At 43.8% G+C, this 16,008-nt stretch overlaps 1 protein-coding gene across 1 annotated transcript in view; it reads left to right on the forward strand.

The window, feature by feature from the left end:
* Positions 1-30: 30 nt before the first annotated feature.
* The window catches only part of lars1b (leucyl-tRNA synthetase 1b), a 58,893-nt gene continuing 42,915 nt past the window's right edge, over positions 31-16,008 (forward strand). Inside the window, exons 1-5 of the mRNA XM_060837344.1 lie at positions 31-103; positions 2,501-2,622; positions 11,041-11,128; positions 13,937-14,017; positions 15,208-15,339. Of these exons, the coding sequence (XP_060693327.1) occupies positions 98-103; positions 2,501-2,622; positions 11,041-11,128; positions 13,937-14,017; positions 15,208-15,339 (429 nt within the window). The 5' untranslated portion in view covers positions 31-97. The remainder of the gene's footprint in view (positions 104-2,500; positions 2,623-11,040; positions 11,129-13,936; positions 14,018-15,207; positions 15,340-16,008) is intronic.

Here is a 16,008-nt window from a genome sequence, read left to right on the forward strand (position 1 = left end):
ATGCTGCGCGGCGGAGCGGCGCAGGCGTGTCCCACTTGGTGGTGAGGGGAGTGAGAGAAGCCGGGTGTCTGTTAGTTGGTCTGTTACACGTTTCGGCATGACGGTGAGTTTTCACCACTCGGAGCCTTCACGTGTGTTAGTGTGGTGGTGGTGGTCCTGGAAGGCTGGCCTAAGCCGTTTCACATTGGGACGCGACGGTAATTGTGAGAAAGTGCCGTCCTCACTCAGGCCCGTGGAGAGTGACAGGTCACTAACTGTTCCAGAAATGAGGGAGGGTACCCCTCCTGGGGGAGAGTGACCCAGGGGTCAGTGAGGGTACCCCTCCTGGGGGAGAGTGACCCAGGGGTCAGTGAGGGTACCCCTCCTGGGGGAGAGTGACCCAGGGGTCAGTCAGGGTACCCCTCCTGGGGGAGAGTGACCCAGGGGTCAGTGAGGGTACCTCCTGGGGGAGAGTGACCCGGGGGTCAGTGAGGGTACCCCTCCTGGGGGAGAGTGACCCAGGGGTCAGTCAGGGTACCCCTCCTGGGGGAGAGTGACCCAGGGGTCAGTGAGGGTACCCCTCCTGGGGGAGAGTGACCCAGGGGTCAGTGAGGGTACCCCTCCTGGGGGAGAGTGACCCAGGGGTCAGTCAGGGTACCCCTCCTGGGGGAGAGTGACCCAGGGGTCAGTCAGGGTACCTCCTGGGGGAGAGTGACCCAGGGGTCAGTGAGGGTACCTCCTGGGGGAGAGTGACCCAGGGGTCAGTCAGGGTACCCCTCCTGGGGGAGAGTGACCCAGGGGTCAGTCAGGGTACCCCTCCTGGGGGAGAGTGACCCAGGGGTCAGTGAGGGTACCCCTCCTGGGGGAGAGTGACCCAGGGGTCAGTGAGGGTACCCCTCCTGGGGGAGAGTGACCCAGGGGTCAGTCAGGGTACCCCTCCTGGGGGAGAGTGACCCAGGGGTCAGTCAGGGTACCTCCTGGGGGAGAGTGACTCAGGGGTCAGTGAGGGTACCTCCTGGGGGAGAGTGACCCAGGGGTCAGTCAGGGTACCCCTCCTGGGGGAGAGTGACCCAGGGGTCAGTGAGGATACCCCTCCTGGGGAGTGTGACCTGCAGTTCAGTGAGGGTACCCCTCCTGGGAGAGAGTGATCCAGGGGTCAGTGAGGGTACCCCTCCTGGGAGAGAGTGACCCAGGGGTCAGTGAGGGTACCCCTCCTGGGGGAGAGTGACCCAGGGGTCAGTCAGGGTACCCCTCCTGGGGGAGAGTGACCCAGGGGTCAGTCAGGGTACCTCCTGGGGGAGAGTGACCCAGGGGTCAGTGAGGGTACCTCCTGGGGGAGAGTGACCCAGGGGTCAGTCAGGGTACCCCTCCTGGGGGAGAGTGACCCAGGGGTCAGTGAGGGTACCCCTCCTGGGGGAGAGTGACCCAGGGGTCAGTGAGGGTACCCCTCCTGGGGGAGAGTGACCCAGGGGTCAGTCAGGGTACCCCTCCTGGGGGAGAGTGACCCAGGGGTCAGTCAGGGTACCTCCTGGGGGAGAGTGACTCAGGGGTCAGTGAGGGTACCTCCTGGGGGAGAGTGACCCAGGGGTCAGTCAGGGTACCCCTCCTGGGGGAGAGTGACCCAGGGGTCAGTGAGGATACCCCTCCTGGGGAGTGTGACCTGCAGTTCAGTGAGGGTACCCCTCCTGGGAGAGAGTGATCCAGGGGTCAGTGAGGGTACCCCTCCTGGGAGAGAGTGATCCAGGGGTCAGTGAGGGTACCCCTCCTGGGGGAGAGTGATCCAGGGGTCAGTAAGGGTACCCCTCCTGGGAGAGAGTGATCCAGGGGTCAGTAAGGGTACCCCTCCTGGGGGAGAGTGACCCAGGGGTCAGTGAGGGTACCTCCTGGGGGAGCATGACCCAGGGGTCAGTGAGGGTACCCCTCCTGGGGGAGAGTGACCCAGGGGTCAGTAAGGGTACCCCTCCTGGGGGTGTGTGACCCGGGGGTCAGTGAGGGTACCTGCTGGGGGAGTGGTGACCAGGGGGTCAGTGAGGGTACCTGCTGGGGGAGTGGTGACCAGGGGGTCAGTGAGGGTACCTGCTGGAAGAGGTGGAGCCTGAACTTCGAGGGGACGCTGGGGATTCACGATGCGGGGGTAAGAAATCTCAAATCATGATTTGTTGTGATCAGTCGCAGCTACACTCTGTCAGAACTTGATCATGCATGTTATGGTCCAGAGTCCAGGGCACGTGAATCGATGTAGTGTCTCGTACTTGTGAAGTGCTGCACTGTCGGGGATGCTGAGTTTCCAAAGGAACTCTTGTGTGATTATGTGCTGAAATCTCTGGAGTGGCACTTGAACCCTAAACTTTCTGATTCTGTAACTGTCTGCCCACAGAAGTCAGTCTGTTTCTCCCTGACTGAGTCATTCATTGTCCCAGGACTGATAAGTTATGGACTTCAGGGATGAGAAGTCTATTGCAATTTAATGATTTGGAAAACTAATAATACTTTATATTTTTTAAAATTTTCACCTCGAAAGGAACGCAAAGGAACAGCTAAGGTTGACTATCTGAAGAGGATTGAAAAAGGAATCCAGAAAAAATGGGATGAAAGTAACTTGTTTGAAATTGATGCTGTGAACCCAAGCAGTGCAGAGAGTAGGTAAGATATTACTGGTAAGGTCGGTGGTTATCAATAGCTATTTTTGTGAGGTTTCTTGTCTTTTTGATTTTGTATTAAGGCATGTGTGACAATGAAGTGAGGTAGATGAACTTGGGTCCCTTCTTTATCAACCTTCTCAGTTGTCTGCAACTACGGCTCATGCTGAGAAGAACTTAAGCCTCTGACTTTCTCCAGTTAAACATTGCTTTTGTTTTTACTGTAAGCAATAAGGATCTGATCACATGGTTTACTTGAATGGAAGTGAGCAATTTTATTATCTGCCAACCCTGAGGAAAGTAATAAGCATGCAACTGTCATGCAGTTAGTCTTCCGTATGAATGTACAAAGTTAAAAGTTATCCAGAACACACAATAAAATGATGTACAGTTCAGATTCCTTTGCGAGTACTTAATATGCAGATTTAATCTGAGATCATGGTTGATCAGGTGGTTTCATGGGCTGCCAGCAGAAGTAAATTTTTGTTACCTTTTAATTCTTGGTACTCGTGCCTTTCAGTTGAACCAGGCACTTCACTTCTTGAGAGAAAGAGAACCTTCTCAGACTGTCTGCAGTGAATTGGATGCCAGTTTTGTTCTGGATGGTGTCAGGTTTAAATGTTGGAGCTGCACTCAACAAAGAATTGGAGAGTATTGCATAACATTCTCAACTTGCACCTTTTTAAAAAAAAATTCACACGGGGGCCATGGGCATTGCTGGCGAGCCAACATTTATTGCTTATCCCTAGTTGCCCTTGAGAAGGTGGTGGTGAGCTGGCTTCTTGAACCACTGTAGGTTATATGCTGCAGATACGCTCACAATGCCATTAAGGAGAGAGTTCCAGACTTTGACTGAGAGTGACATTGAAAGAAGGATATATTTCCAAGTTAGTGTGGTGAGTGGCTTAGAGAACTCTCAGGTGGTGATATTCTCATTTACATGCTGCCCTTGTCCCTCTAGATAAAAGTGGTTGTAGGTTTAGAAGGTGCTGTCGAAGGATTTTTGAATTTCTGCACTGTTCCTTGGAGATGGTGCACACTGCTGCTACCGAGCATTGGTGGTGTAGTGAGTGGATGTGGTGCCAATCAAACGGGCTGCTTTGGCTTGGATAGTGTAAAGCTTCTTGACTTTGTTGGAACTGCACTCATTGCAGTATTCCTAGCCTCTGGACTGTTCTTGTGGCCAATGTGTCTCTGGTTAATAGTAATATCAAGATGTTGATAGTGGGAGATTCGCTGCCTTTGACTGTTGAGAGAAAATTCAATTCTGGTGTGCATGTTAGTTCAGGCCTGAATATTGTCTGGTCTTAGTACTGTATCTGAAGAATGGGGAATAGTACCGTGCACTCTGCAACCATTAGCAAATATCCCCACATGTGAACTATGATTGAGTGATGAAATGACTGAAGATGATTAGGTCTTGGACACTACTCCGAGGGACTCCTGCAGTAATGTCCTTGGACCGCATTGATTGGTCTTCAAAGACTGCAGCTGTCTTTCTCTGTGTTAAGCCTGATTCCAAACAGCTTTGCTCCTGACTCCCACTGACTTTAATTTTGCTAGTGGCCCGTGATGCCACACACAGTTAAGTGTTGCCTTGATGTCAAGGACAGTCATAGTCATACAGCACGGAAACAGTCCCTTTGGTCCCTTTTTAACTCTTCCCCTCTCACCTTAAGCCTAGGTCCTCTAACTTTACGGGGAAAAAAAACCTTGGCTATTAACCTCACCTATGCCCTTCATGATTTTATAAATTTTTAAAGTTTGTAAGATTAATGTCTCTTATCTCACTTAGTACAAATCACATTCTTAATTTCTGAAACATTTAACAATTTAATTTGATTAATTCTGAAGTATTTTTGATCAACACCGTAAGATGCAGGATTAGGGTAGGCTATTCAGCCCATCATGTCTGCCCTGCCATTCATTGGCATCGCAGCTGATTTATTCATGATGTAGAATTCACTGTCAAGACTGGCATTTATCACCCACCCCTAGATGTTCCAAGTAGAGGTTGGTGGACCTGCAACCTGTGTGTTGACCATGCTTTTAAGTCAATAGTTCCAGGATTTTCACTTAGTAATTATGTGAAGGTGATGTGTGTTAGAATTAGGATGGTGATATTTGGAGGGTAACCCCTCTGTAATGGTTTCAGTGCAATGTGGAGAGTTTAAAATCTGATTGAAGATTTGTAGCTCGGGTATCCGTTGTTGTGGTTCTGCTCGCCGAGCTGGAAGTTTTTGCTGCAAACCGTTTCGTTCCCTGGCTAGGGAACATCATCAGTGCTATTGGAGCCTCGTGTGAAGCGCTGCTTTGATGTTTCTTCCGGTATTTATATTGGTTTATTCTTGCCGCTTCCGGGTGTCAGTTTCAGCTGCAGTGATTTGTAAGTGGGGTCCAGGTCGATGTGTCTGTTGATGGATGTTCTTGCCGTTTCCGGGTGTCAGTTTCAGCTGTAGTGGTTTGTATATGGTGTCCAGGTCAATGTGTCTGTTGATGGAGTTTGGGGATGAATGCCATGCTTCTAGGAATTCTCTGGCTGTTCTCTGTCTGGCTTGTCCTATGATAGTGGTGTTTTCCCAGTCAAATTCATGTTGCTGGTTGTCTGAGTGTATGGCTACTAGGGATAGCTGGTCGTGTCGTTTTGTGGCTAGCTGACGTTCATGGATGCGGATTGTTAGCTATCTTCCTGTTTGTCCTATATAGTGTTTTGTGCAGTCCTTGCATGGTATTTTGTAAACTACGTTAGTTTGGCTCATGCTGGGTATTGGGTCCTTTGTTCTAGTGAGTTGTTGTCTGAGCGTGGATGTTGGTTTGTGTGCTGTTATGAGTCCTAAGGGTCGCAGTAGTCTGGCTGTCAGTTCTGAGACGCTCCTGACGTATGGTAGAGTGGCTAGTCCTTTTGGTTGTGGCATGTCCTCGTTCCATCTCTTAGGCATCTGGTGATAAAGTTACGTGGGTATCCGTTTTTGGCGAATACCTTGTATAGATGTTCCTCTTCCTCTTTTCGCAGTTCTGGTGTACTGCAGTGTGTTGTGGCTCTTTTGAATAATGTCCTGATGCAGCTTCGTTTGTGTGTGTTGGAGTGGTTACTTTCATAGTTTAAGACTTGGTCTGTGTGTGTTGGTTTCCTGTGTACCCTTGTGGTGAATTCTCCGTTGGGTGTTCTCTCTACTAACACGTCTAGGAATGTGTTCTGTTATGTATGTCCAGTAGGTTGGCTATTGTTTCTCTGGCTAGGGTTTTGTCAATTGAAGTGAACAGTGCCGTCACGTCGAATGATACCATGGTTTCTTCTTTGTCTATGTGTGTATTTGACTATGGGTCTGAGTGGGATGTCTGAGTGGGATGACCCATAGTATCACTACCAGGGACACCAGCATACAAACTGGCCAAAGAACTACAACAAAAACTGAAACACCTAGTCAGCGGATCCAAACACTCCATACAATCAACACACAGGAATTCTTGGACGTCATCAGGAATACACACATAGACAAAGAAGAAACCATGGTATCATTCGACGTGACGGCACTGTTCACTTCAATTGACAAAACCCTAGCCAGAGAAACAATAGCCAACCTACTGGACATACATAACAGAACACAGGAGGCCGAACCTATCAACAAGGACGGCATACTTAAACTACTGGACCTGTGCCTCACCACACACTTTACATTCAACAATCAGATATACGAACAAATCAACGGAACACCCATGGGATCACCAATCTCGGGACTCATAGCAGAGGCAGTTATGCAAAGGTTAGAACATACATCCATACCACAAATCCAACCCAAACTCTGGATCAGATATGTTGATGACACCTTTGTAATCATCAAAAACACAGATATAGAAAAAACACACCGAATCATCAACGCCACACTCACAGGAATCCGATTCACACGAGAAGAGGAAAAGGATAGCCAACTCCCATTCCTAGACGTGTTAGTAGAGAGAACACCCAACGGAGAATTCACCACAAGGGTACACAGGAAACCAACACACACAGACCAAGTCTTAAACTATGAAAGTAACCACCCCAACACACACAAACGAAGCTGCATCAGGACACTATTCAAAAGGGCCACAACACACTGCAGTACACCAGAACTGCGAAAAGAGGAAGAGGAACATCTATACAAGGTATTCGCCAAAAACGGATACCCACGCAACTTTATCACCAGATGCCTAAGAGATGGAACGAGGACATGCCACAACCAAAAGGACTAGCCACTCTACCATACGTCAGGAGCGTCTCAGAACTGACAGCCAGACTACTGCGACCCTTAGGACTCATAACAGCACACAAACCAACATCCACGCTCAGACAACAACTCACTAGAACAAAGGACCCAATACCCAGCATGAGCCAAACTAACGTAGTTTACAAAATACCATGCAAGGACTGCACAAAACACTATATAGGACAAACAGGAAGACAGCTAACAATCCACATCCATGAACATCAGCTAGCCACAAAACGACACGACCAGCTATCTCTAGTAGCCATACACTCAGACAACCAGCAACATGAATTTGACTGGGAAAACACCACTATCATAGGACAAGCCAGACAGAGAACAGCCAGAGAATTCCTAGAAGCATGGCATTCATCCCCAAACTCCATCAACAGACACATTGACCTGGACACCATATACAAACCACTACAGCTGAAACTGACACCCGGAAACGGCAAGAACATCCATCAACAGACACATCGACCTGGACCCCACATACAAATCACTGCAGCTGAAACTGACACCCGGAAGCGGCAAGAACAAACCAATATAAATACCGGAAGAAACATCAAAGCAGCGCTTCACACGAGGCTCCAATAGCACTGATGATGTTCCCTAGCCAGGGAACGAAACGTTTGCAGCAAAAACTTCCAGCTCGGCGAGCAGAACCACAACAATGTGGAGAGTCATTAGCTTGGTGGCATTATTGCAGTACAATTAATCCAGAAACTGAGCCGATTTCCTTTTGGACAAACGATGGAAGTTGAATTCAAGAAATACCTAGAATTAAGAGTCTACTGGTATGTCCTATCCCACAGGCAGGACAGACCTAGCAGAGTTGATTGTACAGTGGCATACAGCTGGGAGAATTGACCTGGGATTCTTCAACAGCTGCAGTTTCCTGTTTTTCTCCCTTCCTCCTTTTTTAAATATTGGGCTTGTATTTTCCACCCTTGAATCTGGCCAGTCTGTTCCACATTTGCAGAATTTTGAATGGTGACAACCAACACTTCCGTGGTCATTTTCCTTAAATCACCAGCTGCCTTAAATGCCTTCAGCTGCCTCAGCCATAAGCTTTGAAATTCCTTCCCTCCACCTCTACTTGATTGATTGTAGCTCCAACAACACTCAAGAAGCTTAACCCCATGTAAGTCAAAGAAGTAATGTAAGTAACCCCATGTAAGGCACCACATCCACTAATACTCAGTTGCAGCAATGTGTACTATCTACAAGATGCCTTGCAGAAATTCACTAAAGATCCTCAGACAGCACTTGTAAATTCACAACAATTCTATCTGGAAGGACGAGCAGCAGCTACATGGAAACGCCTGCAAGTACCCTTCCACACGCTATCCTGACTTGGGAAAATATCACTATACCTTCACTGTGGCTGTGTTAAAATTCTTGAGTTCCCTCAGGACATTGTGGGCCATCTGCAGCACATTGACTGCAGTGATTCCAAAAGGCAGCTTGCCTTGAAGGAAAATGGGGACAGCACCTAATGCTGACCCAATAGCAATAGCCATAAGTGATTATAAGAGCCCTCTTTCCTCCTTTACGGCACACAGTAAAACCTAAGTCTTTGACCAAGTTTTCAGCCATCTGCTTTAAGATTGTGGAAAGTAGCTACATGTCCACGTATTCTTGTAAAATTGCTTTTAAGTATCTCAGAATTTTCTCTTCAGTTTGCTACATTGATGCAATACTTTGTTCCCTTCTGCTTTACAACTGATGAAAAGTCACTTGGGAGATGAGATGAGACATTCACTGCAAAATTCCTGACCTCTGTCCCACTTTTATAGCCACAGAATTTATCCGTCCTGTCCAATTATGTTCCTAATTATTAGCCATTCCTAGAATGTTGTGGGGAATCCTGTCATGATAATGCCATTGAATATAAAAGCAGCGATGCGCTACTGAGATTTTATAAAGCTCTGGTTAGGCCCCATTTGGAGTACTGTGTCCAGTTTTGGGCCCCACACCTCAGGAGGGACTTACTGGCACTGGAGCGTGTCCAGCGGAGATTCACATGGATGATCCCTGGAATGGTAGGCCTAACATAAGAGGATCCTGGAATTGAAATCATTGGAGTTTAGAAGGTTAAGGGGAGATCTAATAGAAACTTACAAGGTAATACTTGCTTGGAAAGGGTGGACGCCAAGAAATTGTTTCTGTTAAGTGAGGAGACTAGGACTCATGGGCACAGCCTTAGAATTAGAGGGGGTCAATTCAGAACAGAAATGCGGAGACATTTCTTCAGTCAGAGAGTGGTGGGCCTGTGGAATTCATTACCGTGGAATGCAGTGGAGGCCGGGACGCTGAATGTCTTCAAGGCAGAGATTGATAAATTCTTGATGTCACAAGGAATTAAGGGCTATGGGGAGAATGCGGGTAAGTGGAGTTGAAATGCCTATCAGCCATGATTAAATGGCGGAGTGGACTCAATGGGCCAAATGGCCTTACTTCCACTCCTATGTCTTATGGTCTTAATATCAAGGGAAGTAGTCAGTCTCTCTTCAGAGAAGTCATTGCTTGGCACCTTTAATGCAGAAATATTGAATGCCATCTATCAATCCAAGTCTGACTATTTTCCAAGTCTGACTATTTTCCAAGTCTTTCTGCGTGAGTACACAGAAAGCTTTATTATTTGAATGGAACCGAACAGTCCAAATATCAAAGGACATTCCATCTTTTACCCTTGTGATTGAAGCAAGATCATTAAGATGAAGATGTTTGTCACTCCAGCATTGATATCCTAGAGTCATAGAGATGTACAGCATGGAAACAGACCCTTCGGTCCAACTCATCCATGCTGACCAGATATCCCAACCCAATCTAGTCCCACCTGACAGCACCTGACCCATATCCCTCCAATCCTTCCTATTCATATACCCATCCAGATGCCTTTTAAATGTTGCAATTGTACTAGCCTCCACCACTTCCTCTGGCAGCTCATTCCATAGTACCACCCTTTGTATGAAAAAGTTGCCCCTTAGGTCTCTTTTATATCTTTCCCCTCTCACCCTAAACCTAACACCTCTAGTTCTTGACTACCCCGCCTCAGGGAAAAGACCTTGTCTATTTATCCTATCCATGCCCCTCATAACTTTATAAACCTCTGCAAGGTCACCCCTCAGCCTCCGACGCTTCAAGGAAAAGATCCCTAACCAAATCAACCTCTCCCTTTAGCTCAAATCCTCCAACCCTGGCAATATACTTGTAAATCTTGTCTGAACCCTTTCAAGTTTCACAACATCTTTCCGATAGGAAGGAGACCAGAATTGCATGCAATATTCCAAAAGCGGCCAAACCAATGTCCTGTACAGCCTCAACATGACTTCCCAACTCCTGTACTCAATACTCTGACCAATAAAGGAAAGCATACCAAACACCACCTTCACTATCCTATCTGCCTGTGACTCCACTTTCATGGAGCTATGAACCTGCACTTTGTTCAACAACACTCCCGAGGACCTTGCCATTAAGTGTATAAGTCCTGCTAAGGTTTGCTTTCCCAAAATACAGCACCTCACATTTATCTAAATTAATCTCTAATTGATCTTCAACAGCTGCAGTTCTCTTTGTTTTAGGTGTGACTCCCACTATGCTAAAGATTTCCCCCACCACCACCTCACTGCCACTGGTTGACATTGGTTTCGATTTTGAGTGCTCCTCAATGACACACTTGCTCAGATATTTGCCCTTGGTGTAAAGGACAGGCACTGTAATCTCACTTCTGAAATTCTGCTCTTTCGTTCGTGGATGGGTCAAGACTGTAAAGAGTTATGGAACATGTTCCTGACAGAACCTTGAGCACTGAGCAGGTTATTAAGATTAGACTGTACTTTATTTTTTGCTGCCCCAAAGAATAGTTTCCCACACAATAAAGCTACAGGCCCGTTTATGAGGTTCTATTCTCAATATAATTTAAGCTTAATAGCATGAGTTTCAATTTGAATTCTAAGATGATAATCCCTTGCCCAGAACTCATCAGAAGAAAGTTTTGGGGAGCATTTGAAGGATTTCTGTGGTGTGATATATGAAATCTTGTAAGATTTAAGGCATGTAGTTCTCCAGATATTGCACCTGATGTTGTCAATCACCTTTTTAATAGGGTAGCATTACAGAGCCCTAGTGATTGATTTTCCTAACATGTTGCTCATTGCCTTTATATTTTACAGCCAGCCCAAGTATATGGTAACTTTTCCCTATCCATACATGAATGGGCGACTTCATCTTGGCCATACTTTCTCTTTGTCTAAATGTGAGGTATGTCTTTTTTTCCTTTCTTTACTGAGACTGATTGCATGATGTCATGATTCATTTTAAGATTTTCAGTTGTCTTTCTGACCGAGATTTTGTTTAAAGCAACTTTAAACAAAAGTTTAAAAATATTCTGAGATGTTGGGTGAAGAGTTTTTCTTATTTTCTAATCTCGATGGAATATTTCTTTAAAGAAACCAAGGACAAAAACAGGTGGAGTTGTATTCTTATTTGACAACTAAGTTTATTGGATAGGCAGCTCCTTCAATATTTTTAAAGGAGCACAGATTGATAAAAATTGTCACTTGATGCCCACAGGAGGGAAAATATTAGAATTTATTACAAAGGATGTGATAAATAAACTGCAAACTTGGGAAGAATAGGGATGGATTTATGAAAGGGAAACCTTATCAAGTTTTTTTTTGGAATTTTCTGTCTGTTAGTTGTACTATAGACAATGGAGGGTCAGTTGCTGAAACATATTTGGACTTTCAGAAGATTTTTGATAAGGTACCATGCAAGAGGTAAGTATATAAAATTAAAGCAAAATACTGCAGATGTTGAAAATCTGATACAAACACAGAAAATGTTGGAGAAGCTCAGCAAGCCTGTCAGAACCTGTGGAGAGAGAAATAGAATTAATATTTTGAGTCTCGTGTGACTCTTATTGTTCTGAATTTCCAGAACAGAATTTCAAACTTGCTGATGACCTCAAACTGGTTGGTGACCCAGACTGTAAAGAAGGTGCATTGAAGCTTTGAAAGAATTTAACAGATTAAGTGAATGGACTAGAACAAAATAATCAGAATATAACGTAAATAAGCATGGAAATTATTCATTTTGACAGGGAAAAAATAAAGCTTCTTGATTCACAAATTATGAGTGATTAGAAAGTGCAGATATCCCAAGAGATCTAAATGTCCTTGTCTTTGAATCACTAAAATCTAGATATCAGATACTATGAGCATTTCAAATTATTTTGAGGAGATTTGAGTGTTGAAGTAAAGCTGTTTTGCTGAAGTTGGACAGAGCCATGGTGTGATCTCAGTATTTCATCTGGTTTGGCCTTCCTCTGTGGAAGGATAGACTTGCCATTGAGGGAGTTAAATGGAGATGTTCCAAATTAAAGCCTTGGATGACAATGTTTTCTGAGGAGAAATTGAGGAAACTGGGTCTGTATTCTGTGCAGTTTTGAAGAAATAGAGGTGATCTGATTGAAGTTTATAGGCATCATGTGGAGCATCACAAGTTGGAAAAAGATGAAATATTTGTTCAAGGTAGTATTTCTAGAGTCAAGGACATGGTATCAGGGAAAGGGGCAGGCGATTTAAGGGTTGAGATGAAGAATTTCTTCAACTGAGGATGATCAATCTTTGCAATTCTCGACTCGAGAACTGTGAAGTTCAATCATTCAGCAAGGTTCAAGACAGAAGTCGATGGGATTCTGGAGACTAATGATTTTCAGAGGCATGGAGGACATGCAGTGAAAATGGTATTGAGGAAGTAAATTAGCTGTGATCTAGAATCCTCAGGCAGGTTCAATGGACTGAATGGTCTAATCGTGTCCCAAGATTCCTACTTGTACAGAATACTGCACGGTTTCTGCTCTTTTCCAATAGGAACAGGATTACCAAATACTGCAGAAAGACAGAAAGAAATAATTGAGAGTGGAGGCATATTGAATCACTTCCATGTAAATACAACTTAGCTAATGGCATTTTTATGTATGCGGTATTTGCTGATAGTGTATAGTTTCACCAGGAGATTTGGAGAAGAACAAGACATTGCCATGTGACTATTTGTACCTAGCATGTAAATGAACACTTTCATAGACCCACTTTCATAGTACCTGATAATATTTAACTTGCATATTTCCACTTTCCAAAATTAACAGAATAGGTCAATCAGGAAACTTTGTGAATGAGCAGACTAAATTATTAATTGCATAACTTGGGTTAAATGTGTACAGGTGAAACACACTCATTAGATAGCTACTTTGCTGCAGCATAGTGTCAATGTCATTAGACTAGTAATCCAATTTCTCAGTCTCATGTGTTGGGGCCTTCGATTCAAAGCCATCATGGCAGTAAATGGAGTTGAAATCTAAACAGTATCCCTTGAAGGAGTGGTTCATGAATTAATGAGGTTAATTTTAAGAAATGTGTTGCTGACTTCCATAGTGTAGTGATTATTATGTTTGCTTTTAATATAAGAGTGTGCAGTTTGATCTGGGTAAGATGTTGTGTGAGGAGATCTTGTGGCACAACAGGTAGTGTCTTTGCTTCTGAAGCAGAAGCTCTGCTTTTGTTACCTTCCAGGATTTGATAGTTGAGTGACTTCATAGCGTAGTCAAATGAATTAATTATCGACCTGTAAATCCTTCCAATATGGTAGATGGCAGATAAGAGTGGGAAAGTCTCCTGGTCATCCATTCTGCAGAAGACCATGGCAAACCAGTGCTGTACCTTATTAAGCATAATCATAAGGCATGTGGTCACCGGTTCCTTCTTTGGGTATGGCATCTGGAGAGGGATGGAGAAAGATATTTGTGATGAGTCGCAAATTTTGGAGCTGTACATTTTGCAATGAATCGCTTTGTGAATACATCTAAAAGCAAGTAAAGATTTTACTTCCTGGGTCTCCTTCCTCAACCCCTAGCTATAAAAAGGTTAATATAAATGCCAGTTCTAATTGTCACTGGGTGGGAGTTAAATGTAATGAGTAGCAACCTGTTGTGCAGTATTGGGTTGACTCGATTGGGATACTTGCAGATATGACTTATAACTTGTATTTTATCTCTCATCCTTTTTCCAGTTTGCTGTAGGATTTCAGCGTTTAAAGGGAAGAAGATGCCTGTTTCCTTTTGGATTGCATTGCACTGGCATGCCCATCAAGGTTAGATATCTGGCTATATGTGTTAATCATTTCACTTTTTATTGCTTTAGTTACTCCTGGTTAACATTAGTTTGTTCCTGCTTTTTAGTTTTCTATATATTGTACCAAAATCATTAAACTTTAATTAGGAATTAAATTTTTGCTTTAATTTTTAATGTTGAGCATGAATTTCAGACCAAAAAGTTGAATGAAGATCAGGTAGTTTAAGTTGCATATGGATATTCTGTTCAGTCAAAAGAACAAAATGGTGAATTTTGAGTTTGAAGTGCTTCACAAACATGACTAAGCTAACCAGAGTGCTTTGCAAGCATAACTTGACTAACCAGAATCCAGTTATTTTTGAACATACACTTTTTGTTAGAGTCCTCTTATTAAAAATAAATAGCCTCTGGTGGAAGTCCACAGATGATGGCTGCTGTCAAATCCCAACAATGTAATCAACACGGAACTATTTGACCATGCCCAGTATAGTTGTTTCCAGTTCTGTCCTCATATATCAACACACTCGCTGCATACTCTAGATACTGCTGAGTAACTATCTGAAATGGTTAGCTGGGAGTATGACACTATTTCTTCAGCTTGTGTTGACTTGCCTATTTGAACACTGACCATAGTTTGAACCTATGATTGATCAAATTCTAAAGCTTAATATCATACCATGTAGCCAAAAATTCAATTTTGACTGTAAACAAATCTGTATTCTGAAATCCTTAAATGGTATAATGGGCATTAATTGGGATACTGAGCTATTTGGGTCAGAAGTTTCCTGTGATTCGCATCCATTAAGCTGGTAAGAAGTAGCTTCTGTTTCCTTATTCAATCGAAAAAAAAGTGGAAAATTCAAGCAATTTCATATCAATGATGTTATAGCCTGCAGTTGGAGCTTTTGGGTGCTGCACCACCAAGGCAGGAGCAATACGTTACTCCATTAAAATATTATAACTTGTCAATTAAAGCAAACATGAATAACAAATGTTGCCATGGATACCCAAACCGGAAAAAAAAGTGGAATAATTATTGAATCACAAAGCAGTATCGTTATATTCCATGTATGATCCTTTGTCAGGACCTGATCTACTTGTACATATCCAACATTTTCTGGTTTTACACAAGTTTGACTTTCAAGACTTTGGGTGCTATGAGTTGAATTTGTCACAAGTGGCTTTCTTTCTCTTTGTATGAAACACCAGGCCTGCGCTGATAAACTGAAACGGGAGATGGAGTTGTATGGTAACCCGCCTCGATTTCCAGAGGAGGAGGAAGAGTCACCAACAGAAAATCAGGAAGAAACTATTATTAAGGATAAGGCAAAGGGCAAAAAGGTACGGAATGTTGTTATTATTTGATTTACCAAAACGTGTGACGTTAACATTTGACAAAAATGTTAAATAAGTTCAAATATGAAAATCTCCTTTTTAATCTTTATATTAAGTAGCTATAAGTACAATGCACATGAGTATTATGAGTTCCTTGATTGCAGCTGTAATTTTGACTTCTGCTGAATAACAAGGTATAACTCCAAAAGCCATTTACAGTGACAGTAGACTGCCTACACATCATCAATCGGGCAATTTTATAGAAAAAAACCTAAAATAGAGCAATAACAATTTTTTAAGTGGTTGGGTGAATGTTGGTAGGTGAAATTTGGGAATATTCTGTTTATGTTGACTTGTTTTGAAATTGCACAGTAATGGCTTCTTTTTTGTCTCTAACTCAGCTATGTGTATGAATTACTTTGAGGCAGCAATGGTCATTTTAGAATACTGTTATGTTTTAAAATGGTTCATGTAAGCATGGGATCTGTCCTGTGGTGTTAGGTATTTATAGTTTTCACTAGATAATCTTTCAGGTTTGGTAACCAGACTAATTAAGAACAGGGAGAAAGTGAGGACAGCAGATGCTGGAGGCCAGAGTCGAGAGTGTGGTGCTAGAAAAGCACAGCATGTTAGGCAGCATCTGAGGAGCAGAGGAATCGATGTATCAGGCAAAAG

This window comes from Hemiscyllium ocellatum, chromosome 16, assembly GCF_020745735.1.
Source record: "Hemiscyllium ocellatum isolate sHemOce1 chromosome 16, sHemOce1.pat.X.cur, whole genome shotgun sequence".
Classification (NCBI taxonomy): domain Eukaryota; kingdom Metazoa; phylum Chordata; class Chondrichthyes; order Orectolobiformes; family Hemiscylliidae; genus Hemiscyllium; species Hemiscyllium ocellatum.